This window comes from Oncorhynchus masou, chromosome 23, assembly GCF_036934945.1.
Source record: "Oncorhynchus masou masou isolate Uvic2021 chromosome 23, UVic_Omas_1.1, whole genome shotgun sequence".
NCBI classification, from domain to species: Eukaryota; Metazoa; Chordata; class Actinopteri; order Salmoniformes; family Salmonidae; genus Oncorhynchus; species Oncorhynchus masou.
In genome coordinates, this window is record NC_088234.1 from 39229045 (window position 1) to 39256983 (window position 27939).

Here is a 27939-nt window from a genome sequence, read left to right on the forward strand (position 1 = left end):
AGTAAAGGAGGACGGAGTCGTCAACAAGAGGATGAACTTTTGCCCAATTGAGAATCTCCCATGTCAAAACAATACCAAAATATTCAATACACCTTTCTACATATCTAATTATATATTTAATATATGGCAACAATATATAAAGCGGTTACCGAAAATTGCATACTTCATCATGTGTAGATATGTGCACCACGTTATTGCTCTACAGTGGATGCATCTTGCTGGCTCTCTCATATTAAAAAAAAAAAAATACTTTGTAGTCACCAGAGCTCCCAGAGCATGTCTTTCATTTATTTACACTTTAGTACGTCAATAGACCATTAGACCAAAAAACACTGACTTGAATGTACACTTGTTTAATGCACTTGTGATTACATAGAAACAGGCAGTGAAGTAATTCATTCACTCATAAAATAACAGTACTACAAAACTCACCTTTCAAAAATGCCCTAATAAAAGCTCTTTTACATTTTCACCTGGGAATAAAACCAGAAAGACACAGTAAAATACATATGGCGAACAGGAGGCCACTGTAGAAAGAGAAGAGTTACTTAGCTCCTGTTCTGGACTACCTAGCTATGGAATGCAGTCATGGCATTAAGAGACATCTGGGATGCCGTATGTGTATGAAGACCGAGGTCCTTGATCGAAACCAATGTACATTAAAACACAGGAGCGATAGGCAGTGGAGAGTCTAGACGATACACGGAGTCTAAATATTAAAGCCCCGGTGGACTGAAACGGTGGCGAGAGTCAATCCACGAGAACACAATACATTAACGTAACAGTTGAGCACACGCATTGTGACAGCGATAAAGGACAAAGTATCACAAGTTTTGGCTTTGGTATCAAAACTAAAGAATGAGTTTCCAATAAAGTATTGATCAGAAACGTGGAGTCGACCACGGGTTTGACAAGTTCTATTGGCCTCCTAAAAAAGCAAAACACAGAGATGGGAGGAATTAGTGCGAGTTCGATCAACTCTGATTCAATTAAAAGGACAAGAAACACACGACAGTAACTGTTGGTCTAACTTTCTCGCTGATTAACTTTGTGTGGCCACATGGGACGTTCTCTGATACGCTCTCCCACATTTCACTCTCTCTCAGCCCTTATAAAAACTCGTACAAACACAATCTTTCCACTGATAGTAGTTAAGTCATTGTAGAGCTTCAGGAGATACATTTCATGAGCAAGTTACAGAATAGGGTAATCTTGATCTAAAAATCAAATGAAGGGGAAACAAATCACACAGAAAATATTACTAGATAAAATAATTGGGCTCTCTTGGCAAAGAGGGACAACTAAGATTTGACAGACACACAATAGAATGAGAGGATTATGTGGTTTGATTGATTTTAACAGAGTCGGCAGGGGTCTTCAAACTTTCCTTGCCAAAATATGGCAAAATAAAAATAAGATCTCATCAGGTGAATGATAATGGCAGGGAGAGATGATCAACATTTAAAAATTAATAGATTTGGTATAGTTTTTCATTATTTTTACCTCACCAGTTATAATTAGCGACATTCATGAAAACATTGAAATAAACAAAATTCCACTAAAAAAACAAACATATGTTTGAACTAAATCAACTGACCCTGCATCTTTGCTTGTGTTACAAACTTATCGAGTCTAGTGGATGTCTCTTTATAATTAGACATTTGACCCATTCACAAGGCATGTCAACCACGTCTCATCTAACAAGGCAGCTATTTGGAGAAACAGGTTTCCAGAACATTTCCAGATGTTTCTAAAGGTTTGAAAAACCCAGTAGAAAAAGGTGGGTAGATAAGAGAAGGCAGTCTACAGTCAAAGGAAGATGTGATAGACATCCTGTGATAGACATCCTGCAGTAGCTGGGTCAGGTTCTCTCGCCCTGGGTTTACAAGGCAGACCAGAGCCCTTGGAAAAAAGCATGGTTGTGCTCTGTAGGCACAAAATGAGAGATAAATATCCGAAACGTGTGTGTTACCAGAGCTACTATCTGAACTTGTCCAAAAAAAAAAAAAAAAAAAAAGTTTTCATATTCTGCTGCAAAACACTTCTGCTACAATTTGTCCTAATGAACATGACCCATTTAAAGGCTGGGTGAATAAGTCCATCCATGGGAACTGACTGTGTAAGGAGGTCCAGAGTACTCTGAAAAGAGGAGTGGATCCCAGTCTCACTGCAGAGGGTTGTCAAACACAGAGTCAGGCAGGACCGAGATCTTCAGTTTCTTCTCTGGCCAGCTATATTCCTTCGGTAACTTGGTCTGGAAGGAGGAATCAAACAGGAGAAAAACATTTAATGACAGACACAAAACAAAGTTACAATTCTGGAAACTCTGTAGGTTTTTTCCCCCTTGCCTGCTTATTACTGTAATCCTCAAACCAGGATTTCTGAAAAATCTAGAAACTTTTGTCATTTCCCAACCGTAATACTTTATAGGCCGAGGATGCAGAAACATAGGTAGTCCCCCCTGGAAGCCGTCCCCAGAGCCAGAGATCCTAATCACATTCGGCGAATGCATTTCTTTACCTATACTTTATGCACACATTTTCATGGTCACCCTCCCTTCACATTTTTCACCGTCACCCGTGAGTGATAATTCTTCAAGTTTTACCGGTGAAACGTCCATGCAGCATCTGCATACCAACCTTTTGACCTCAAATCAGTTTCATGGAAATATGCATTTATGAGTGTTGATTTGAATTATAGTGCATTCAGTAAGAATTCAGGACCTTGACTTTTTCAACATTTAGTTATGTTACACCCTTATTCAAAAATATATTAAATAGGTTATTTTCCCTCAATCTAATCACAATATCCCATAATGACATAGCAAAACAGGTTCCTAGAAATGTTAGCAAATGTATATACAGTACCAGTCAAAAGTTTGGACACACCTACTCATTCCAGGGTTTTTCTTTATTTTTACTATTTTGTACACTGTAGAATTATAGTGAAGACATCAAAACTATGAAATAACACAAAAAGTGTAAAACAAATCAAAATATATTTAATATTTGAGATTCCTCAAAGTAGCCACCCTTTGACTAGATGACAGCTTTGCACACTTGGCATTCTCTCAAACAGCTTCATGAGGTAGTCACCTGGAATGCATTTCAATTAACAGGTGTGCTTTGTTAAAAGTTACATTTGTGGAATTTATCTGGAATTCAATCTGGGAAATTTCAAGAACTTTGAAAGTTTCTTCAAGTGCAGTCGCAAAAACCATCAAGCGCAATTATGAAACTGGCTCTCATGTGGACCGCCACAGGAAAGGAAGACACTGAGTTACCTCTGCCGCAGTGGATTAGTTCATTAGAGTTACCAGCCTCAGAAATTGCAGCCCAAATAAATGCTTCAAAGTTCAAGTAACAGACACATCTCAACATCAACTGTTCAGAGGAGTGGATCAGGCCTTCATGGTCAATTTGCTGCAAAGAAACCACTACTAAAGGCCACCAATAAAAAGAAGAGACGTGCTTGGGCCAAGAAACACAAGCAATGGACATTAGACAGGTGGAAATCTGTCCTTTGGTCTGATGAGTGCAAATTCTAGATTTTTGGTTCCAACCGCCATGTCTTTGTAAGGGCTATTTGACCAAGGAGATTGATGGAGTGCTGCATCAGATGACCTGGCCTCCACAACCACCTGACCTTAACCCAATTGAGATGGTTTGGTGTGAATTGGACCACAGAGTGATGGAAAAGCAGCCAACAAGTGCTCAGCATATGTGGAAACTCCTTCAAGACATTTGGATAAGCATTCCAGGTGAAGCTGGTTGAGAGATTGCCAAGAGTGTGCAAAGCTGTCATCAAGGCAAAGGGTGGCTACTTTGAAGAATCAAAAACAAATCAAAATATATTTTATATTGAACACTTTTTTGGTAACTACATAATTCCATGTGCTATTTCATAGTTTTGATGTCTTCACTTTTATTCTACAATGTAGAAAATAGTAAAACGTCAAGGATTATCAATAGAAACAGGATGCACCCGAGCTCAATTGAGTCTAATAGCAAATGGTCTGAATACTTATGTAAAATAAGGTAGTTTTTTAATTGTTATACATTTGCAAAAATTTCTGAAAAGCTGTTTTCGCTTTGTTATTATGGGGTATTGTGTGTAGATTGATGAGGAAAAATTTATAATTTAAGCCATTTTCGAAGGCGGTAACGTAACAAAATGTGGAAAAAGTCAAGGGGGCTAGAATACCTGTGTTGTTTCAATCAAAGCACATACAGTGCCTTCAGAAAGTATTCACAACCCTTGAGTCTTTCAATATTTTGTTGTGTTACAGCCTAAATTTAAAATGGATGAAATAGAAAAAAAAAAAATGTTTTGTCGTCACTGGCCTACACACAATATCCCATAATGTCAAAGTGGAATTATGTTTTCAGAAATGTTCACAAATTAATAAAAAATGAAAAACTTAAATGTCTTGAGTCAATAATTATTCAACTCATTTGTTATGGCAAGACTAAGTAAGTTCAGGAGTAAAAATGTGCTTAACATGTCACATAATACATTGCATAGACTCACTCTGTGTGCAATAATAGTGTTTAATATGATCTTAGAATGACTACCTCATCTCTGTACCCCACACATACAGATAACTGTTACCATCCCTCAGTCCAGCAGTGAATTTCAAACAGATTCAACCACAATAACCAGGGAGATTTTCCAATGCCTTGCAAAGAGCACCTATTGGTAGATGGGTAAAAAAAAATGAATATCCCTTGGTGCTGGTGTTAATTACACCAAAGTGTAATTAATGGTGTTAATGACACTTTGTATGGTATATCATTACACCCAGTGACTACAAAGGTAAAGGCATACTTTCTAACTCAGTTGCCTGAGAGGAAGGAAACCGCCCAGGGATTTCACCATGAGGCCAATGGTGACTTTAAAACCTTTTATTGGCTACAATAGGAGAAAATTGAGGATGGATCAACAACATTGTAGTTACTCCACAATACTAACGTAATTGACAGAGTGAAAAGAAGGAAGCCTGTACAGAATACAAATATTCCAAAACAGGCATCCTGTTTGCAACAAGGCACTAAAGTAATACTGCAAAAAAATGTGGCAAAGAAATTGACTTTTGTCCTGAACAATAAGTGTTATGTTTGGCACAAATCCAATACAACACATTTCTGAGTACCACATTCCATATTTTCAAGCATAGTGGTGGCTGTGTCATGTTAAGGACTGGGAGTTTTTTTAGGATAAGAAAGAAACGAAATGGAGCTAAGCACAGACAAAATCCTAGAGGAAAACATTGTTCAATCTACTTTCCACAAGTCACCAGGAGATCGATTTACCTTTCAGCAGGACAATAACCTAACACACAAGGTTCAAATCTACACTCAAGTTGCTTACCAAGAAGACAGCAAATATTCCTGAGTGGCCACTTACAGTTTTGACTAAAACTGTTTGAAAATCTATGGCAAGACCTGAAAATGTCTTTCTAGCTATGATCAACAACCAATTTGACAGAGCTTCAAGAATTTGAAAATAATAAAAATTGGGCAGATGTTGCAGAATCCAGATGTGGAAAACGCTTAAGAGACTTACTAGAAAGACTCACAGCTGTAATCACTGCAAAAGGTGCTTTATCAATACATTTGCTTTAGTTTCTAAAAACACGTTTTCACTGTGTCATTGTAGGGTATTGTGTGCAGATAGATGTAATACATTTTGAATCCAGGCTGTAACAACAAAATGTGGAATAAGTCAAGGGGTATGAATACTTTCTGAAGGCACTGTATTTTGCCTACAGTCGTGCACAGTTGAATTTTGGCCACATTAAAGAAAAATGCAACCACTCGCACAATCCATAAATCTCCTAAGAAAATGTGGTGTTTTTGTCTTACAGTAATGTTATATGGGATTATATTCTCTTGTGTGGAATACTATCATTGATCTCGGCGACATTGATTCAGCTTTGATCTAACTTTATTAAACGAACACCATTCTCAACTCATCACACAGCCTGTTCTCTGAGCTGCCGAACGAGTAGAGCAGAGTGTGCGTAAAATAGAGAATGCCACACATGCGCAGAAGCTTCGTACTACCGTCAGCTGTCATGAAGAGGGTTCCAGAGGACTCAGATCCGCAGCCACTCCATTCTTTATATTAAACCTGTAAAGAATGGTAAAAGGTGTTTCCCCTCACCTCCTCTCGAGTGTTGAGCTCCGATAGGTCTCCAAGCATCTGTTCAACAAACTCCTCAGTCAGCAATATCTGAGGAGGAGATGTGGTAACATAAGTACATGCAACAAGTATGCACTTGAAGCAGTGTGTGTGTACCAGGAGCCAGTGTGTGTGTTTACCTGTAGCCAGGGTCCATGTGCGGCGTATGGGTGTTCCTCAGTAGCAAAGGCCCCCTCTACTCCAGTGGATACGAAGGTGATGGCCGTGTCTCCATTAATACTCTTATAGGTGAAGTGTCTCCCATGGAGCAAACGACCCCTAAGCAGAGAAGATGACCAGCACATTAAACATCACTGAATACATACTGGATGTAAGAAGTCTGCTGGATTGGAGAGCCTGCTTCTTCTCACCCTCCATCTCCCTCCATCCCGCTTTCACACACAAAGGGCTCAGATGACCAGGGTATCGTTTTAATGTAATCTGTATGTATGTGGGAAGACCCAGGCTCACCCCCAACTCCAGTGTGTGTGTGTGTGTGTGTACCTGAGACAGAGAGGCAGCAGTGTTCCTGACTCCTGGTTGAATTTCAGATGAACACTTTCCAGTTGTCTGGTACGAACAAGCTCGTGAGGAATGATGGCCGCCGAACTCTCACTCTCCAGACTGTCCTTACGACTTCTAGAGAAAGAGGGGAGTCAGAAAGAGATTTAAATGACCCCTTACGTTCAGGGGAAACAAGTCCGATGGTGGCGTGTAGCTCCCTATAAAATGTGTGAATGAGTTTGCTATGGAACTGGACAAGTGCATAAGCACTTATCTCGTCCTTCTCTTACCTGTGATACTGCTGGCGCTGCTTATGGCCATTGTTTGTCTACGGAGAAACCAGGGGGAGAATTCTACCACATACAATTTCACACACCTATCATGTGTTGTTCAATGTCCCAATACTGTGTACACACTTGGGTCTCATGGCGCGGTCTCTTGCTGGGTTATGGGGTGGTACATGCATGTGTATAGTCTACTCTAGAGAACACAACAAAGGAGGGGGCAAAAGCTGTTGATGTCACATCACCGCTTGAGAGGAAAGAGAAAAACAAGAGTGGGGTGTGTGTGCCTCAATGCTGACTGAGAATGAACATTTAGAGTGGGAAAGAGAGTGAACAGCAGCTGCACTGTGTGGGTATGTACTCACTGAGGCCTGTCGTGTCCTTGTTTCTGTGAGTTGATAGGGGGTAGTGCTGCTTTGGTGTTGAACTCCAGTCCTTTCCTCAGGGCTTCTCTGATCTGCTCTGTATCTGCAGTGGACAACCCATTGGGTTAGTTTTTGGACATACAGTAACATTAGGACACAAAATCACGCCGCAAGGACTTAAAATCACAATATTGCTTACAATTATCGGGGTAGTGGACCAATAGATTTGCTGCAAAGAAACCACTACTAAAGGACACCAATAAAAAGAAGACTAGACTTGCTTGGGCCAGGAAACACAAGCAATGGACATTAGACTGGTGTAAATCTGTCCTTTGGTCTGATGAGTGCAAATTTGAGATTTTTGGTTCCAACCGCCGTGTCTTTGTGAGACGCAGAGTAGGTGAACGGTGGATCTTTGCATGTGTGGTTCCCACCGTGAAGCATGGAGGAGTGATGGTGTGGGGGTTCTTTGCTGGTGACACTGTCAGTGATTTATTTAGAATTTAAGGCACACTTAACCAGTATAGCTAACGCAGCATTCTGCAGTGATATGACATCCTATCTGGTTTGCGCTTAATGGGACTATCACACCTCCAGGCTGCGTAAGGGCTATTTGACCAAGGAGAGCGATGGAGTGCTGCATCAGATGACCTGGTCTCTACAATCACCTGACCTCAAACCAATTGAGATGGTTTGGGATGAGTTGGACTCCAGAGTGAAGGAAAAGCAGCCAACAAGTGCTCAGCATATGTTGGAAATCCTTCAAGACTGTTGGAAAAGCATTCCAGGTGAAGCTGGTTGAGATGATGACAGCTTTGCACACTCTTGGCCTTTAGGCAAAGGGTGGCTACTTTGAAGAATCAAAAATATATTTTGATTTGTTTAACACTTTTTTGGTTACTACATGATTACATATGTGTTATTTCATAGTTTTGATGTCTTCACTTTTATTCTACAATGTAGAAAATAGTAAAAAGTCAAGGATTATCAATAGAAACAGGATGCACCCGAGCTCAATTGAGTCTAATAGCAAATGGTCTGAATAGGTGTGTGCAAAGCTGTCATCATGGAAAAGGGTGGCTACTTCAAATATATTTTGACATGTTTAATACTTTTTGGGTTACTACATGTTTCCATATGTATCATTTCATAGTTTTGATTTCTCACTATTATTCTACAATGTAGAAAATAGTAAAACTGAAGAAAAAACATTGATTGAGTAGGTGTGTCCAAACGTTTGACTGGCACTGTATGTATGCATGTTCAGTTGAAGTCGGAAGTTTACATACACTTAGGTTGGAGTCGATAAAACTTGTTTTTCAACCACTCCACAAATGTCTTGTTAACAGACAGATTATTTCACTTATTAATTAACTGTGTCACAATTCCAGTGGGTCAGAAGTCTACATACACTAACTTAACTATGCCTTTAAACAGCTTGGAAAATTCCAGAAAATTGTGTCATGGCTTTAGAAACTTCTGATAGGCTAATTGACATAATTTGAGTCAATTGGAGGTGTACTTGTAGATGCATTTCAAGGCCTACCTTCAAACTCAGTGTCTCTTTGCTTGACATCATGGGAAAATCAAAAGGAACCAGCCAAGACCTCAGAAAAACAATTGTAGACCTCCACACATCTGGTTCATCCTTGGGAGCAATTTCCAAACGCCTGAAGATACCACATTCATCTGTACAAACAGTACGCAAGAATAAACACCATGGGACCACGCAGCATTCATACCGCTCAGGAAGGAGACACGTTCTATCTACTAGTGATGAACGTACTTTAGTGCGAAAAGTGCAGATCAATTCCTGAACAACAGCAAAGGACCTTGTGAAGATGCTGGAGGAAACAGGTAGAAAAGTATCTATATCCACCCAAAAACGAGTCCTATATCGACATAACCTGAAAGGCCGCTCAGCAAGGAAGAAGCCACTGCTCCAAAACCGCCATAAAAAAGCCAGACTACAGTTTACAATTGCACATGGTGACAAAGATCGTACTTTTGGAGAAATGTCCTCTGGTCTGATGAAACAAAAAATAGAACTGAGCTTTTTCATGCGTGCGACCGAGAGAATGCCTTTCCTGTTTACCTTTTATATTGACAACGTTATTGTCCGGTTGAAATACTATCGATTATTTAGGCTAAAAACAACCTGAGGATTGAATATAAACATCGTTTGAAATGTTTCTACAAACTTTACGGATACAATTTGGATTGTTTGTCTGCCTGTTGTGACTGCTTTAAGCCTGTGGATTACTGAAGAAAACGTGCAAACAAAACTGAGGTTTTTGGATATAAAGAGAAACTTTATCGAACAAAAGGAACATTTGTTGAATAAATGAATGTCTGAGTGCAACCATATGAAGATCAAAGGTAAGTTATTCATTTCTCTATTTCTGACTTGTGTAACTCTTCTTCTTGGCTGGTTACTGTTTGTAATGATGTGTCTGCTGGGCTATGTTCTCAAATAATTGTAAGGTATGCTTTTGCCATAAAGCATTTTTGAAATCTGACACCGTGGTTGGATTCACAAGAAGCTAATCTTTAAACCTATGTAAAATAGTTGTATCTTTTCTGAATTTTTAAAATGAGTATTTCTGTATTTGAATTTGCGCTCTGCAATCTCACTGGATGTTGGCCAGATGGGATGCTAGCGTCCCACATACCCTAGAGAGCTTAAGGACAACAAAGTCAAGGTATTAGAGTGGCCATCACCAAGCCCAGACCTCAATCCCATAGAAAATTTGTGGGCAGAACTGAAAAAGCATGTGCGAGCAAGGAGGCTTACAAACCTGACTCAGTTGCACCAGCTCTGTCAAGAGGAATGGGCCAGAATTCACCCAACTTATTGTGGTACACTTGTGAAAGGCTCCCCAAAACATTTGACCCAAGTTAAACAATTTAAAGGCAATGCTACCAAATACTAATTGAGTGTATGCAAACTTCTGACCCACTGGGAATGTGATGAAAGAAACAAAAGCTGAAATAAATCATTCTGACATTTCACATTCTTTAAATAAAGTGGTGATCCGTTCCTGTAGGTTCATGCTCTACAACATCCGCAGAGTACGACCCTGCCTCACACAGGAAGCGGCGCAGGTCCTAATCCAGGCACTTGTCATCTCCCGTCTGGATTACTGCAACTCGCTGTTGGCTGGGCTCCCTGCCTGTGCCATTAAACCCCTACAACTCATCCAGAACGCCGCAGCCCGTCTGGTGTTCAACCTTCCCAAGTTCTCTCACGTCACCCCGCTCCTCCGCTCTCTCCACTGGCTTCCAGTTGAAGCTCGCATCTGCTACAAGACCATGGTGCTTGCCTACGGAGCTGTGAGGGGAACGGCACCGCAGTACCTCCAGGCTCTGATCAGGCCCTACACCCAAGCAAGGGCACTGCGTTCATCCACCTCTGGCCTGCTCGCCTCCCTACCATTGAGGAAGTACAGTTCCCGCTCAGCCCAGTCAAAACTGTTCGCTGCTCTAGCCCCCCAATGGTGGAACAAACTCCCTCACGACGCCAGGACAGCGGAGTCAATCACCACCTTCCGGAGACACCTGAAACCCCACCTCTTCAAGGAATACCTAGGATAGGATAAGTTATCCTTCTCACCCCCCCCCTTAATGATTTAGATGCACTATTGTAAAGTGGCTGCTCCACTGGATGTCAGAAGGTGAATTCACCAATTTGTAAGTCGCTCTGGATAAGAGCGTCTGCTAAATGACTTAAATGTAATGTTAAATGTGATCCTAACTGACCTAAGAAAGGGAATTTTTATTAGGACTAAATGTCAGGAATTGTGAAAAACTGAGTTTAAGCGTATTTAGCTAAGGTGTAAACTTCCGACTTCAAATGCATGTATGTAAGCATGTATATAGTTCTGCAACAGAAAACAAATATGAGCCGTTCTTGTTGGACAAGTCCAGATAGTCCCTCCCTGTTTTAAAAAATAAATAAAAATGTTGGTGCCTATTGAACACAGTCCAGGTCAGATCTATGAGGGCCCATTAGAATTGTCTAGGGATATAAGTTAGAGGTGTGCGTGTTACCTTTCTCCGACAGTCTTCGTGGCTGAGATCCTATACAGATGGAGCGGCTGTCCTCTTCATCCTCGGACGGTCGGCTGAGGTCGTCCCACACACACTTTGCGCTCACGCCACTCAGGTTGGATCCCTCTGTCTCTATACCCTGGTCCACACGCTCCTGCTTAGGATGAGCAAACGCACACGCAAACATTAACACTAGCCCATACACACATTAACGCACACTCAAACACATTGTGTGGACTGAACCAGCAGGTGGCACTGTTAGAATGAAAATACAATTTGAATTAACACACAAAGTAACTAATCAAAGCCTTACTTGTAAATGCGGGTCGATGTCAAACATGGTCTCTCCTCTCCTCATGTCAGTTATCAACCAGGGTCCTCCGGCACTGAACACAGACAGCATAGAGGAGAAAAGAGAATCATCAACTCGGTCACACTGGGTTAATGTGAAATAAGACTGGTCGGCTGGCAGGGAGGTATCTCATATTTCAAACTCACACATGGACCCCTCGGAGAAGCTCCAGTATTCCCTGGCCGTTCCACTGTTGGGCCGCCTGCAACTCTTCTGTACACACACCCACAATCTACAGAAAGGAAAGAGAGTTAACACACCGAGAAAAAAAAAAAAGAAAGAGGGTAAAAGAACACACAGAAGGCTATTATAGACTCAATGGAGGGAGTTGAGGGGGTAGGCCGGAGAGCCTGGAGCGAGATTAGCTCACCTGCAAGAAGTTGACCAGGCCAAAGGGTGTGTGGACCGGCGATATCTGGGGGTCCTCAGTGAGCAGCATGTGTTGGATACGAGACTCACTGTTGTCCAGGGGACTGTGCCACGATATGTGGTCTCCACTGCAAAATGTGTTTTCTACAGGAAAGAGGAGAGACATGGATGTGAAAGACCACTCTGTAATATATTGGAAAATACGTTACAGTTCTCATCACCAGTCAAACAGCAAATGAGAAAAGACCATCAGACTGAAAGAAAAGAGTGACGGTAAGAATGATAGGAGAAAAAGCGAGGAAAAAGGGAGTGTATGTATACAGCGCATTCGGAAAGTATCCAGACCCCTTTACTTTTTCCAGATTTGTGACTGACCGGCTCGAGTCGGTCTTATGTACAACATTTTAAAAACTTTTAACATTGGATAAAAGTAGAGACTGAGAGCTAGAACATGGCATATCATATAAAACATTTGAGGAACAATGGGAAAGTTATTCTGCTTTTTAAAAAGGATTACCTACACATAACGACCAGCTCATGTTAGACAGAAGCGTGCTACATACATACATCCAAACTCATCTCTCGGCATGTCCAGTCCACTCATCTCCGCCAATCATGGCTAGCGGGAAGGTTGCTGTCTTCTCCCATGGCTAAACCAACTAGGCTCATAATTTAACAATTTTATTTGTATTTACAGATGACATACACATTTGTTATTAACGGGATGGCAGCCATAAGAAGACACATGGGACTTCATGTTCCAGAAGGCATCTGCCAAAAAACGTATTTTGATAAAATAAAAAAGTTGTCGTTCAAATGGCTCTCCTGTGATGTAGACGCGCGACATACGCATAGTTTCCTAAAACAAGTCACATTGTTACATTACAGCCGTATTCTCAAATGTATTAACTTCTCTAGGGTGTGGGACGCTAGCCATCCATCTGGCCAACATCCAGTGAGGTTGCAGAGCGCCAAATTCAATTACAGAAATGCTCATTATAAAAATTCAGAAAACAAAACATATTTTACTTAGGTTTAAAGATTAACTTCTTGTTAAACCAACCACAGTGTCATATTTATAAAATGCTTTTCGGTGAAAGCATACCTAGCCCAGAACATAGCCAGTTGACAAAGCTATACAAAACTCAGAAATAGAGATAAAATTAATCCCTTAACTTTGATGATCTTCATATGGTGGTATTCAGAAGTCATTCATTTACTCAATAAATGTTCCTTTTGTTCGATGAAGTCTCTTTTATATCCAAAAACCTCCATTTTGTTAGCGTGTTTTCTTCAGTAATCCACAGGCTCAAACTCAGTCAAAACAATCAGACAAAAAAATCTAAATTATATCCGTAAAGTTCATAGAAACATGTCAAACGATGTTTATATTCAATCCTCAGGTTGTTTTTAGCCTAAATTGTCTATAATATTTCAACCGGACAATAACGTCGTCAATATAAAAAGGTAAACAAGAAATGCACATGCACCTGAAAAAAAACTCTGCGTCACGTTTGGGTCCACTCGTTCAGACTGGTCTTACTCCCTCATTTATAAGAATACAAGCCTGAAACAATTTCTAAAGACTGTTCACATCTAGTGGAAGGCATAGGAGCTGCAAATGGAGTACTAAGTCAATGGATACTGTAATGGCATTGAATAGAAAACTTCAAAACTACTTCCCGAATGGATTTTTCTCAGGTTTTCACCTGCTAAATCAGTTCTGTTATACTCACAGACAATTTTAACAGTTTTGGAAACTTTAGAGTGTTTTCTATCCAAATCTACAAGTTATATGCATATCATATCTTCTGGGCCTGAGTAGCAGGCCGTTTAATTTGGGCATGCTTTTCATTCAAAATTCCAAATGCTGCCCCCTACCCTTGAGAGGTTAAATATTTGTTTCCCCTCATCAATATACACACAATACTGCATAATGAGAAAGCAAAAACAGGTTTTTAGAAATGTTTACAAAAAAACAGAAATACCTTATTTACATAAGTATTCAGACCATTTTCTATGAGACTCGAAATTGAGCTCCGGTGCATCCTGTTTCCACTGATCATCCTTGAGATGTTTCTACAACTGGAAAATGTATTTTTTTTTTTAAATGTCTGCAGCATTCAAGGTCCCCAAGAACACAGTGGCCTCCATTCTTAAATGGAAGAAGTTTGGAACCACCAACCGCCAAACTGAGCAATCGGTGGAGAAGGGCCTTGGTCAGGGAGGTAATCAAGAACCTGATGGTCACTCTTAGAGCTCTAGAGTTCATCTGTGGAGATGAGAGAACCATTTCTGCGGCACTTGATGGAAGCAACTCCTCAGTAAAAGGCACATGACAACCTGCTTGGAATTTGCCAAAAGGCACCGAAACGACTCTCAGACCATGAGAAATAAGATTCGCTGCTCTGAGGACACCAAGATTGAAATCGTTGGCCTGAATGCCAAGCGTCACATATAGAGGAAACCTGACACCATCCCTACGGTGAAGCATGTTGGTGGCAGCATCATGCTGTGGGGATGTTTTTCAGTGACAGGGAGATCAGATGGGATCGAGGCAAAGATGAACGGAGCAAAGTACAGAGAGATCCCTTGACGAAAACTTGCTCCAGAGTGCTCAGGACCTCAGACTGGGGTGAAGGTTCACCTTCCAACAAGAAAGTGAGAGTAAGCAAGAGATCCTGCCAGAGGAATCCCCACAAAGTAATCATTGTGCATGGCTAAGTGATTTGAAAGACTTAGCGAAGTGGCACACACACACACACAATCACCAAGAAAGGTCTGAGAGAAAAGAGGGAAACATATTTCACAGCTGTAAAGAAAATACTATTAAGATGAGAGGAAGTTTCTCAACTATTACAACATTTAAACACACTTCTCCCATCAGAGAGAGAAATGGAAATTAGACTTCCTCAGTTTCCCCAGAGCCCAGAGGAACTTAACGGTGATATGTGAATGCTAACATACACTTTATCTAGTACAATGCGCTGGATGCAATTTTTCAACTAAACTTTACTTGGTGATACTTTCTTCGCTCACGATTCGTAAGAAAGAAACTCTAATAAACATAGGTGTGTAGTTGCAGGTGGTATTCCAAGAAACAGAGAATATTCACCATTTTAGCCACCAGACATCTTGCATTTCCCAACATCTTTGCAGGAGCTAGTTGTTTCAATGCAATGCGGCCTCAGCCACATGTTGTCGTAGATGACAGGAAGCTTGGCCCCAGTGATGTACTGGTCCCTACGCACTACCCACTGTAGCACCTTATGGTCAGATGCCGAGCAGTTGCCATACCAGGTGGTGATGCAACCGGTCAGGATGCTTTCGATAGTGCAACTTTTTGAGGATCTGGGGACCCATGCCATATCTTTTCAGTCTCCTGAGGGGGAAAAGGTATTGTCGTGCCCTCTTCACGACTGTCTTGGTGTGTTTGGACCATGATAGTTTGTTGGTGATGTGGACACCAAGGAACTTGAAAATCTTGACCGCTCCACTACAGCCCCATCGATGTTAATGGGGGCCTGTGTGGCCCGCCTTCTGGTGTAGTCCACGATCAGCTCCTTTGCCTTGCTCACATTGAGGTAGAAGTTGTTGTCTTAGAACCACACTGCCAGGTCTCTGACCTCCTCCCTATAGGCTGTCTCATTGTTGCCGGTGATCAGGCCCACCATTTTTTTTGTTGTCAGCAAACGTAATGATGGTGTTGGAGTCGTGTTTGGCAATGCAGTCGTGGGTGAACAAGGAGTACAGGAGGGGACTAAGCACACACCCCTGGAGGGGCCCCAGTGTTAAGGATCAGCGTGGAAGACGTGTTGTTTCCTACCCTTACCACCTGGGGCAGCCTGCCAGGAAGTTCAGGATCCAGTTGCAGAGGGAGGTGTTTAGTCCCAGGGACCTTAGCTTAGTGATGAGCTTTATGGCCACTATGGTGTTGAAAGCTGAGCTGTAATTCTATGTAAGCTATGTAATTCTCACAAAGGTGTTCCCTTTGTTGAGGTGGGAAAGGGCAGTGTGGAGTGCGATTGAGATTACATCAGCTGTGAATCTGTTGGGGCAGTATGCGAATTGGAGTGCGTCTAGGGTATCCGGGATGATGCTGTTGATGTGAGACATGACCAGCCTTTCAAAGCACTTCATGGCTACCGACTTTCTTGGGCACCGGGACTATAGTGGTCTGCTTGAAACTTGTAGGTATTACCGACTCGGTCAGGGAGAGGTTGAAATATCCGTGAAGACAGTTGCCAGTTGGTCCGTCCATGCTTTGAGCACATGTTCTGTTATTCCGTCTGGCCCCGCAGCTTTGTGAATGTTGACCTGTTTTAAGGTCTTGCTCATATCAGCTACCGAGAGCGTTTTCAGTCATCCGGAACAGCTGGCGCTCTCATGCATGCTTCAGTGTTGCTTGCCTCGAAGCGAGCATAAAAGGCGTTTAGCTCATCTGGTAGGCTCGCGTCACTGGGCAGCTCGCGGCTGGGTTTCCCTTTCTAGACCGTAATAGTTTTCAAGCTCTGTCACATCCGACGAGCGTCAGAGCCGTTGTTGTAGGATTCAATCTTAATCCTGTATTGACTTTTTGCCTGTTTGATGGTTCATCTGAGTTGGGGTATGTACTGAGGGGACGACATCGTCAATGCACTTATTGATGAAGCCGATGACTGAGGTGGTATACTACTCAATGCCTTTGGATGAATAACGGAACATATTCCAGTCTGTGCTAGCAAAACAGTCCTGTAGCGTAGCATCCATGTCATCTGACCACTTCTGTAGAGTGAGTCACTGGTACTTCCTGCTTTAGTTTTGCTTGTAAGCAGGAATCAGGATAGAATTATGGTCAGATTTGCCAAATGGAGGGCGGGGGAGAGCTTTGTATGCATCTCTGTGTGTGGAGTAAAGGTGGTCTAGAGTTTTTTCCCCCTCTGGTTGCACGTGACATGCTGATAGAAATGAGGTAAAACGGATTTAAGTTTGCCTGCATTAAAGGTCACCCGGCCACTTGTCCCCGGCAATTACTTCTTCTTTTAGCCGTTATTCTATCAGGTAAGCTGACTGAGAACACATTCTCTTTTACAGGCTACATGAAGAAGTTGCGGTGGAGAAGCAAGGGGTTGAAAGAACCAATTTGAAGCTGGAGTGCTCTCCTTAGCCGAAAAGTCACTGACGTAGAGTGACATAAGGTTACAAATATTGACATGCACATGCAAAATCTCAATATGGAGGTAGCGGAGCCCTCTGTGCCGTGTGTGGTGGAGAGTAACAAAACGGTCCGAGCGCCTGGCTTATAATTGGTAGATAACTACCATCTCCTAACCTTACTCCAATTACTAAATCCCTTCCACACTACACACACACACACACACAGCCTGGGTTCTTACCTGATTGGAAGACGTAGCGGGCCAGGCCCTGCATTAGTTCAGCCGGCCAGGTAGGGGGTGCGGTCTCTCCCACCTCTCTCTTCAGCCTGAACGTCAGCTCAAAGCCAAAGCCACTGGGGCCTTCCTGACCTGTAAACCTGACAATACACATATGGAATACACACACTTAATTCAAGTGTTATTTGATCACGAGTCCAAACAACCCATGACAACACAAACCCAATAAGGATTAGCCTTCCCTTTAGCTTAACTGCATTACTCCACTAGGGATATGACAAATGAAAAAAATGTCTTAGCATTTAAACTATAAGAATATTCATAAAATTACAGATGAATTCACAATGCAGCTGTGCTGCTGCCAGCAATGGTTTGGGTCTCTTCCAAATAGTTAAGCATTGCACCTGTACTACCATTACTGTACATCAATTCCACCGCACAAAGTTTGCATTTCCTTGTCATTTAACTCCTCAAAGTATTTGCCTTCCTCTGTCATTTTTTCCAACTGTTCACCACTACGTTAAGAGTCTACTCCAAAATAATTGATTCCTTGCGCATCAACTCAAGTCATGTGCATTTTACAGGGTTCGTAGGACTTTTTCAAGCACTAGTATTTATTTTCAAGGACCATCAATATGTATAGTTCCTATTATGCAATTGTTTCTATTCGCCATCAGAAGGCGATTCATCTACTCAATCATACGTGTTTTGTTTCACTACTTATTTACTACATACATGAGTGATATCAGTTATATGAACGGTAACTCAGTAAAATCTTTAATTTTTTTTGCATGTTGCGTTTATATTTTTGTTCAATGTACATTATAATAATATTAAATTGTCTTTATATATAAATTGGCTTCATATTTCACAAAATGTTAAGTGCCACAGGCTGTCCCAACACAATGACATGGAAGTGTAACAGGCCCTTAGTTGATTTTAAAATATCGCATTCTATAACCATTTGAAGAGAAACAAGTTACTAATGTGTTTGATAAGATGAAAGAGTCTCTCCGGGGCCTCAAGTTTGGGTACCACTAACCTAGTCTCTCTGCCTGCTTCAATGCTTCTCTGTGCATGTCCTTTGCCTCCTTCATTGCAGCCTGACTCACAACTGTCTGTCTCACTACTCTCTATAAAAAGGTAATTTGTTATGAGAACTTAGAAATGCGGCAGAAAAAGAGCCGTCCTCTCACTGTCAACTGCGTTTATTTTCAGCAAACTTAACAATTGTGTAACTATTTGTATGAACATAACGAGATTCAACAATTGAGACATAAACTGAACAAGTTCCACAGACATGTGCCTAACATAAATGGAATAATGTGTCCCTGAACAAAGGGGACGAAATCAAAAGTAACAGTCAGTATCTTGTGTGGCCAACAGCTGCAATAAGTAATGCAGTGCATCTCCTCCTCATGGACTGCACCAGATTAGCCAGTTCTTGCTGTGAGATGTTACCCTCCCTCTTCCACAAAGGCACCTGCAAGTTCCCGGACATTTCTGGGGGGGAACGGCCATAGCCCTCACCCTCCGAGATCTTCGATGGCCATGGCAGAACACTGACATTCCTGTCTTGCAGGAAATCACACACAGAACGAGCAGTATGGCTGGTGGCATTGTCATGCTGGAGGGTCATGTTAAGATGAGCCTGCAGGAAGGGTACCACATGAGGGAGGAGGTCTTTCCCGTAACGCACAGCGTTGAGATTGCCTGCAATGACAACAAGCTCAGTCCGATGATGCTGTGACACACCGTCCCAGACCATGACGGACCCTCCACCTCCAAATCGATCCCGCTCCAGAGTACAGGCCTCGGTGTAAACGCTCATTCCGTCGATGGTAAACATAAATCCGACCATCACCCCTGGTGAGACAAAACCGCGACTCATCAGCGAAGAGCACTTTTTGCCAGTCCTGTCTGGTCCAGCAACGGTGGGTTTGTGCCCATAGGCAACATTGTTTCCGGTGATGTCTGGTGAAGACCTGCCTTACAAAAGGCCTACAAGCCCTCAGTCCAGCCTCTCTCAGCCTATTGCGGACAGTCTGAGCACTGATGGAGGGATTGTGCGTTCCTGGTGTAACTCGGGAAGTTGTTGTTGCCATCCTGTACCTGTCCAACAGGTGTGATGTTTAGATGTACCGATCCTGTGCAGGTGTTGCTACACGTGGTCTGCCTCTGCAAAGACGATCAGACGATGTCCTGTCTCCCTGTCTCACAGTATGGACATGGTCACATCTGCAGTCCTCATGCCTCATTGCAGCATGCCAAAGGCATGTTCAAGCAGATGAGCAGGGACCCTGGGAATCTTTCTTTTGGTGTTTTTCAGAGTCAGTAGAAAGACCTCTTTAATGTCCTAAGTTTTCATAACTGTAACCTTAATTGCCTACCGTCTGTAAGCTGTTAGTGTCTTAATGACCGTTCCACAGGTGCATGTTCATGAATTGTTTATGGTTCATTGAACAAGCATGGGAAACAGTGTTTAACCTCTTACACTTATGGTGGCGCTATTTCATTTTTGGAAGAAAAACGTTCCCGTTTTAAACAAGATATTTTGTCACAAAAAGATGCTCGACTATGCATATAATTGCTACTGTTCGAAAGAAAACACTCTGACGTGTCCAGAAATACAAATATCTTCTCTGTGCGTGCCCTTTAACGTGAGCTTCAGGCAAAACCAAGATGACTTGGCATCCAGGAAATGACAAGGATTTTTGAGGCTCTGTCTTTCATGATCTCCTTATATGGCTGTGAACGCAAGAGGAATGAGTCTGCCCTTTCTGTCGTTTCCCCAAGGTGTCTGCAGCATTGTGACGTATTTGTAGGCAGATCGTTGGAAGATTGACCATAAGAGACCACATTTACCACGTGTCCGCCCGGTGTCCTGCGCCGAAATTGGTGCGCAAAAGTCACCTGCCAGTATTTTTCCATGGGGCACAGAGAGAGAAGCAAGCTTCCACGAACTGCATGTCAATGAAGAGATATGTGAAAAAACACCTTGAGGATTGATTCCAAACAACGTTTGCCATGTTTCGGTCGATATTATGTAGTTAATCCGGAAAAAGTTTCACGTTGTAGGTGACTGCATTTTCGGTTCGTTAGCCAGGCGCAATGTAGAAAACGGAACGATTTCTCCTACACACAGACGCTTTCAGGAAACACTGCGCATTTGGTATGTGGCTGGGAGTCTCCTCATTGAAAACATCAGAAGCTCTTCAAAGGTAAATGATTTTATTTATTTGGTTATCTGGCTTTTGTGAAAATGTTGCGTGCTACATGCTACACAAAATGCTATGCTAGCTTTGCATACTCTTACACAAATTAGTCAATTTCTATGGTTCAAAAGCATATTTTGAAAATCTGAGATGACAGTGTTGTTAAGAAAAGGCTAAGCTTGAGAGCAAACGCATTATTTTAATTTTATTTGCGATTTTCAGAAATCGTTAACGTTGCGTTATGCTAATGAGCCTGAGGCTTAGTCACAATCCCGGATCCGGGATGGGGAGTTTCAAGAGGTTAAACCCTTTATAATGAAGATCTGTTATTTGGATTTTTACAAATTATCTTTGAAAGACAGGGTTCTGAAAGAGGGACATTTATTTTTATGCTGATTTTTTTTGGATTGAGACACAGCCCATGCAAAAAAACAGATATCTCTATCTTAGATTTTTTTTGTTATGTATTATGCAAATTAGATTTGATCGGAATTTCTTGGCTTTTATAATGTCTTGCAACTTCAGTAAAGCAGGGCCTATCATCAATGAATTGGCTAGGAAATTCTAAACGCAATAGACCGAAGACTGAACACACACTCGGCATCATTAGCGAGAGAAAGCAGGTGGACCAGCGTAAGGCTGTATTGCATTACTGGAAACCAAGACTATTCTGAGGACAGGTCTCCCAGTTTTGAGTTGCAGAATTGCCTTTTTGTAGCAGGTTAGGAGAACTTACGCAGCAGGGTAGGATAATTAACTTGGCAGGTCAGGAGAATTAGGTGAAGGTTAACTAAATTGTCCCCGAAAACCAGGCCCCAGAGAACGGTCTTGGTTTCCACTAATGTGATGCTGCCAGCACAAGAGAGAAAGAGGGGGCAGGCAGAAAGAACTGTGGTACGCATATGTCTTGGTAATATGTATCTCATCTTGTATGCCTCGCAAATTCACCAAAGTAGCCTAAAGTACGCATCATCCTCTCTGGCTTTATTTAAATTACACCACTTTCCTGAGGTCATTCTAGACCTGGGGAAAGTTGTGTAAATGAACTTGTTCAGCACTGGCAAGTCAAATCAAGAACACTACAAACGGGGGTGAAAGCTGTTGGCATGACATAACTGCTTCTGAGGAACAAGAAAAATACAAGTGGAGAGTGTGTTAGTGTCTCAATGTTGATTCTGCAGGATGATACAAAGGAGTGAAAATGAGTAAGCAGCAGCTGCACAAACCATGTGTGTGTGTGTTCTTAGTAACCTGGTCTGATAGTGCGTTAACCTGAAGTACTATACTTACTCATGTACTCTGTTGTCTCCATACAGGTCACTGAGTCCGAAGCTGATGTAGTGCCAGTGCTCCTGTACATCCTGCGCTGCACAGCCCACGTTACGGTACATACTGATGTAGTCCAATGGATCAGGACCCCCTAACCTGTAGAGACACACTACTGATAAGTGCGATCGGCAATATTTACTCCTATTTTAAATAATTATATAACCATTGATTATTTCATTTAATGTCTGATCAGCTTAGGACAACTATCACACAACCCAAAATATGAGGCGATTTACACACCATTGTTTGTTTACAAACTCTGTAGGCGTTTAGTGGTTAACGTTACATTTCTCCAGCCCCATTCCTCACTGGTAATTTCGGCAACAATAAAGAGCAATCACATCAAATCATACGTTCTCTCTGGCTTGCAAGCTTGGTAACTAACCGTAGCGTTTTCAACATATGTTAGCTAACGTAACTAACAACATTGCAATCCAAGTTAGCCTAGCTAGCTTTCGAGGAATCCGTCGTTGTTGCAAAGAAATGTCTCCACAATAAGACGTCGTTAGCCATCTCCTCACCAGTATTTGACAATGGCTGTAACTTGTAAGGGGTTGGCCTGGTCGGGGTAGAGGCGCCTGCATTCCCCGTAGATTGCCTGCAGACCCGGGGGGAAGATTGACGCCAGCCCAGGGGCTGCTGCTGGTCCGTTGATAGGCCGCACCTCGTCCATCCCAGCTTTTTTTTTTTAAATGTGGTAATACCTGAAAGGGCGACAGAAATTACTTTCTTCGCGAAGATAAGGAAGGATCCCTTGGTTTAATGTTGGTTGATGAAACAGTCCCTGTATTTTTTGTTTTTGTTGATATTGCTTCCAATATATATTTTTTTACTATCGGCCCCCTATTCCTTGCCCTACTCAACTGCGTGACTTGTTGCTCGCTCCACCTATGAAAACTTTTCCTCATTGGTTGGAGCTGTGGAAAGGAAGGGAGGAACGGCTTGAGTGACATTTGCTCAATCCAATCAAAGTGCCAGTTTTTGATAGGCGGATCCAAATACAGAGTTGTGTTTGGCTAAATAATTGTCAATCAATATGTTAGAACTTGTTTAAGAGCAAGATTGATGGATTTAAAACTATCCCCAGTTTTTGATCATATTGAAATGTATCATATTGTGTGTGTATTAAGTTGCGGTTATTTTCTCACCTATGCCACATATTATATTTGTTTCCAATACAGAGTTATTTCCAATGTAAATTGACTGAGAAAATAAGTATTATATTTTAAAGCAAAGACCTGGGGAAGAGTTACAGGTGGGAGGAAAAGTAATGAATGAGCCAATTGGAAGCTGGAGTTGAGTAGGTGGCCATCAATGGCATGAGGGATAGATTGGTAATTTAGCCAGTACCCCAGGGTTAACACTACTCTTTTTAGGATAAGTGCCAAAGGATCTTCAAATCAAATGTTATTGGTCACATACACCTGTTTAGCAGATGTCATTGTGGGTGAAGCAAAATGCTTGTGTTTCGACAGTACAGTAATATTTAACAAGTAATATCTGACAATTTCACAACATATCCCCAATACACACAAGTAAGTAAAGGAATGTAAATTAAGAATATATAAATATATATGGATGAGCAATGTCAGAGCGGCATAGACTAACATACAGTAGAATAGAATACAGTGTATACATATGAGATGAGTAATGCAAGATATGTAAAAAATATTAAAGTGACTAGTGTGGCCAGTGATTTCAAGTCTATGTATATTGGCAGCAGCTTCTATGTGCTAGTGATGGATTTTTAACAGTCTGATGGCCTTGAGATAGAAGCTGTTTTTCAGTCTCTCGGTCCCAGCTTTGAGGCACCTGTACCGACCTCACCTTCTGGATAATAGCAGGGTGAACAGGCAGTGGCTTGGGTGGTTGTTGTCTTTGATGATCTTTTTGGCCTTCCTGTGACATCGAGTGCTGTAGGTGTCCTGGAGGGCAGGTAGTTTGCCCCAATCGATGCGTTGGGCAGACCGCACCACCCTCTGGAGAGCCCTGCGGTTGCGGTAGGTGCAGTTGCCATACCAAGTGGTGATACAGCCTGATAGGATGCTCTCGATTGTGCATCTGTAAAAGTTGGAGTGTTTTAGGTTCCAAGACAAATTTCTTCAGCCTGTCAGCTGTTGCGCCTTCTTCACCACACCGTCTGTGTGGGTGGACCATTTCAGTTTGTCAGTGATGTGTACGCTGAGGAACTTCTCCACTGCGGTCCCATCGATGTGGATAGGGGGTTGCTCCCTCTGCTATTTTCTGAAGTCCACAATCATCTCCTTTGTTTTGTTGACATTGAGAGAGAGTTTATTTCCCTGGCACCACACTCCCAGAGCCCTCATCTCCTCCCTGTATGCTGACTCATCATTATTGGTAATCAAGCCTACTACTGTTGTGTCGTCTGCAAACTTGATGATTGAATTGGAGGCGTGCTTGGCCATGCAGTCATGGGTGAACAGGGAGTACAGGAGGGGGCTGAGCACACACCCTTGTGGGGCCCCAGTGTTGAGGATCGGCGAATTGGAGGTGTTGTTTCCTACCTTCACCACCTGGGGGCGGTCCATCAGGAAGTGCAGGACCCAGTTGCACAGGGTGGGGTTCAGCATTCTTACATAGGTATTCTTGTCCAAATGGGATAGGGCAGTGTGCAGTGTAATGGCGATTGCATCATCTATGGATCTATTGGGGCGGTAGGCAAATTAAAGTGGGTCTAGGGTAGAGGTGATAGAAGTGAGTGCTACGGGGCGATAGTCATTTTGTTCAGTTTCCTTTGCTTTCTTGAGTACAGGAACAATGGTGGCCATCTTGAAGCATATGGGGACAGCAGACTGGGATAGGGAGAGATTGAATATGTCTGTAAACACAGCTAGCTTGTCTGAGGACGCAGCTAGGGATGCCATCTGGGATTTCCTTTTGGGACTACAGAGAGTCAGGACACACGTTTTAACATCCCATCTAAAAGACACCACCCTACGCAGGCCAATATGCCCTTTACTGCCCTGTGGCATTATGATTTCCTTAGACCAGAGGGAAGCATGGCCCGTACTTGCTCTCCAACACCATTTCCAACAGCATTTGGTCTCCCAGCCTAGGATTGACCAGGACCGACCCTGGAGCTTCACAGGCATGGCAGCAGTGGGATGCAGTGTGGTATGATGCCGGCCATTTGCAAGCAACCCATCTGACCTCTCATTGCAATCAATGCTTGTCACAAGCAAAATTAAATATCAAATTTGTCACAGTAGTATGTTTTGGCAGGGTTGCAAAAGTCTGCCTAGTGTGCACTTGAGTACCACAGTATGAGTCATAATACTCAGAAAATCTGGCGGTAAAACCCGGAAATGTTTCCAATAGTTTTCCAGCATAATTTGTTTTCCACAGGGGATTTTAGAACTACTTCATGTAAGATCATTGTTTCGTGTATGCTTACCCTGGTGTGATGTTTCGATAATCACGTAAATCTCTTGGACAAGGTCACTTTTATCAATATATTCGCCTGTAATTACCCCCCCCCCCCTCAATATGAAATGCTAATTAGCCACAAAGTGGCTATCATACAGAACTACACATCCTGTCGCAAGCTTTGACGTCGTCGCTCAAGGCGCAGGATACCTTCATGCCATCCTCTTTGTTATATGTGCCCCACTTTACAGACAACACCCCATCTAACGACTGTGATCTGAGGACCCTCTTTTAGCAGCGACAGAATAACGCACGTGGCCCTGGCCACTGCTCCATAATTGCTGCCCGTCAACCTCCCTCTCCTCATGGCGTGCTAGTTGGGGTTGGAGCACTGTCCAACTGTTGCCTGCCATATTGCTTCCTGCTGCTCCACCAACTTTCTGCCGCTCCATGCCAGCCAGGATCCCTGCAAGCCCCAGGTGCCCTTGTTTTTTAAATAATGTCCAGTACAGATAGAGATGACAGGGAGGGTAGTGACTGTTCTGGCTCAAGTTCAAAGAGACATGCCATTCCACTGAACCTGCCCTGGAGACGGTTCCTTAGCCACTGAAAATGTTCCTCTGTGGGCTCTTGGGACAGAGGGTTGAAGTCTTCTCCCGGGTTCAGGTCCTCCACAGACTGCACGTGGTTGGCCACGGCTGGCTTCCTCCATTCGCATTCCACATTGGTATGGCCGATACCAATACCAGTTTTAGTTGTAGGTATGGCCGATACCAGTTTTAGCATTTGAATGTGATACAAAACGAGGCAACGGTGTGCTTTAGGACCATGCGGATGCCTCAGAGCGGATGGCTTGGCTGTTTGGAATGTTTATACGACCGGATAAAAAAAAATGAAAAAAAAGTTACAACCAAAGTTGCGCCCCTGGAAATAGACACCAAAGTCGACAAACTGTACAAACAATTATCTAGGCCAATTTGTTGATCTATTGCTCTGCTAACGCTATGAACTATGCCTATGTAACGTGTCTGTAACCAGCTTCTGACAGACATTCACTATGGTGCATCAAGTTGGTTGGAACCTCTCCAGCGCGCTGACAATAAACAATGATTCATTTAAGATTGACTTGTAGTGTCCCTGTGTAAGAATTTCCACAACAATTTGCCGTCAATGAACAGGATCATTGATTCTGCCTGCGGAGCTTTCAAGTGAGCCTCTGCAAGGAAAACCGGTGGTGCATTTTATTAAGCGTGAGGGAAATTCCCGTATGACTAAAAGACGACGAGACTCGCCCAGACCAGACCCTTTCTGTTATCTGCCCAGGAGGAGACGCATCATCTGCGAACAATTGAGGGATGGCAACTGATTTCAGTAAGTCAATTTAAATGAATCGGTATAAAAAAAATATAAAAAAAATAAGATAAAAACTCAAATCAAGGTGAGTAACGTACACAAAGGTAATCATAGTATTATAGAGAGAAGGTTATTCACTAGTTTTATGAAGACTTGAGCGAGGACGTAACGGTACCATGGGAAGCCCCGCTGACAGCTGTCTGTAGGCATTTATTTTTAAAAAACATAATCGTGGTCTGCAGCCACTACAAATAACACAAGGTGTTTTTGAATACGTTGTGTTATTTATATTTACAGCAAGATACGTATGGTGCATAGCAAATAATGACAAGAATCTTTGCAGATGCACATGGGGTAATGAGGGAGATTACTGAGTGTGTTTGGGAATAGTACTAAGTGCATGTGGATGTGAAAGCTGTGTGATTGTGAGATATGACATTAAGCTGATTGAAATTTGGATCATAAATGGATTGAAATTATTACTATTGAGATTGGAATTTGGAAGATAAGATCAACATTTGAATAGTAGGCTGATTGGATAATACGATTGAGTGACATGTGGATATTAAGCTGATTGAAATGTGGAAAACAAGATTAAAATATGGATAATAAGAGGATTGAAATTGAGGTATAAAGTATTGAGTGAACGAGAGCTGTCAGGGGACTAGTTCACGTGTGATAGAGGTGAATGAATGCCGCAACCAGTTCTGTGAGCTGAGTGTTTTTGTCTGTAACGTTGTCTAGGGTTCTGTTCAACACCGCCGATGGATCTACAGGTAGAGGATAACATGTCTCCAGTCTTTGATAAATGCACTCCCAATAATAGAAGTATAACCTATGATGATAGTATTACCATACTAATTGGATTGTACAACCTAGAATGGGTTTCAAATGATGAAGTGTCTGGTTTTATGTGTTGATTTCCTTTACTTCAATTTGATATAGAAGTTAAACAATGCTTACCTTACAATTTCACCATTATTATCACTCAAGTACTTTGTGCATCTTGTCTTTTGTGTCATAAACAATCCTTGGTTCCTGCCTGTGCCTGGTAAAGACAGGGGGGCACCGTTACCTCCTCCTTTAGACTATTTGGCAGAATGCCAAGAATATGTTCTTTACATTAAGATAGGAGACGGTGCCAGACACATGCCAGAAACAACGCTATGAACTATG

At 42.3% G+C, this 27939-nt stretch overlaps 1 protein-coding gene across 3 annotated transcripts; it reads right to left on the bottom strand.

The window, feature by feature from the left end:
• Positions 1-267: 267 nt before the first annotated feature.
• On the bottom strand, positions 268-27939 carry LOC135510808 (suppressor of fused homolog). Of its 3 annotated transcripts, XM_064932057.1 has the most exons (13): positions 27727-27939; positions 22545-22727; positions 21985-22119; positions 17483-17619; positions 12109-12251; positions 11885-11970; positions 11700-11772; positions 11387-11543; positions 7337-7439; positions 6688-6822; positions 6324-6462; positions 6166-6234; positions 268-2254 (listed from the first exon to the last, which is right to left on the bottom strand). In XM_064932057.1, the coding sequence occupies exons 2-13, from the start codon at positions 22694-22696 to the stop codon at positions 2165-2167; spliced, it is 1419 nt and encodes a 472-aa protein (XP_064788129.1). In that variant the 5' UTR covers positions 22697-22727; positions 27727-27939; the 3' UTR covers positions 268-2164. The 3 variants fall into 3 exon arrangements, with proteins under 3 accessions (XP_064788129.1, XP_064788130.1, XP_064788128.1); XM_064932058.1 differs by lacking the exon at positions 27727-27939 and having other exon boundaries at positions 11387-11540; positions 22545-22931; XM_064932056.1 differs by lacking the exon at positions 27727-27939 and having other exon boundaries at positions 22545-22931.

Bases quoted from the DNA above. Each gene is read 5' to 3' on its own strand.
- LOC135510808 (XM_064932057.1), bottom strand. From the start codon at position 22,696: ATGGACGAGGTGCGGCCTATCAACGGACCAGCAGCAGCCCCTGGGCTG. The intron at 11,773-11,884 runs GTGAGTTTGAAA...GTCTGTGTTCAG, and splicing joins CTTCTCCGAGGGGTCCATGT to TGCCGGAGGACCCTGGTTGA. The intron at 6,463-6,687 runs GTACACACACAC...TTCTCTGCTTAG, and splicing joins CTGCTGCCTCTCTGTCTCAG to GGGTCGTTTGCTCCATGGGA.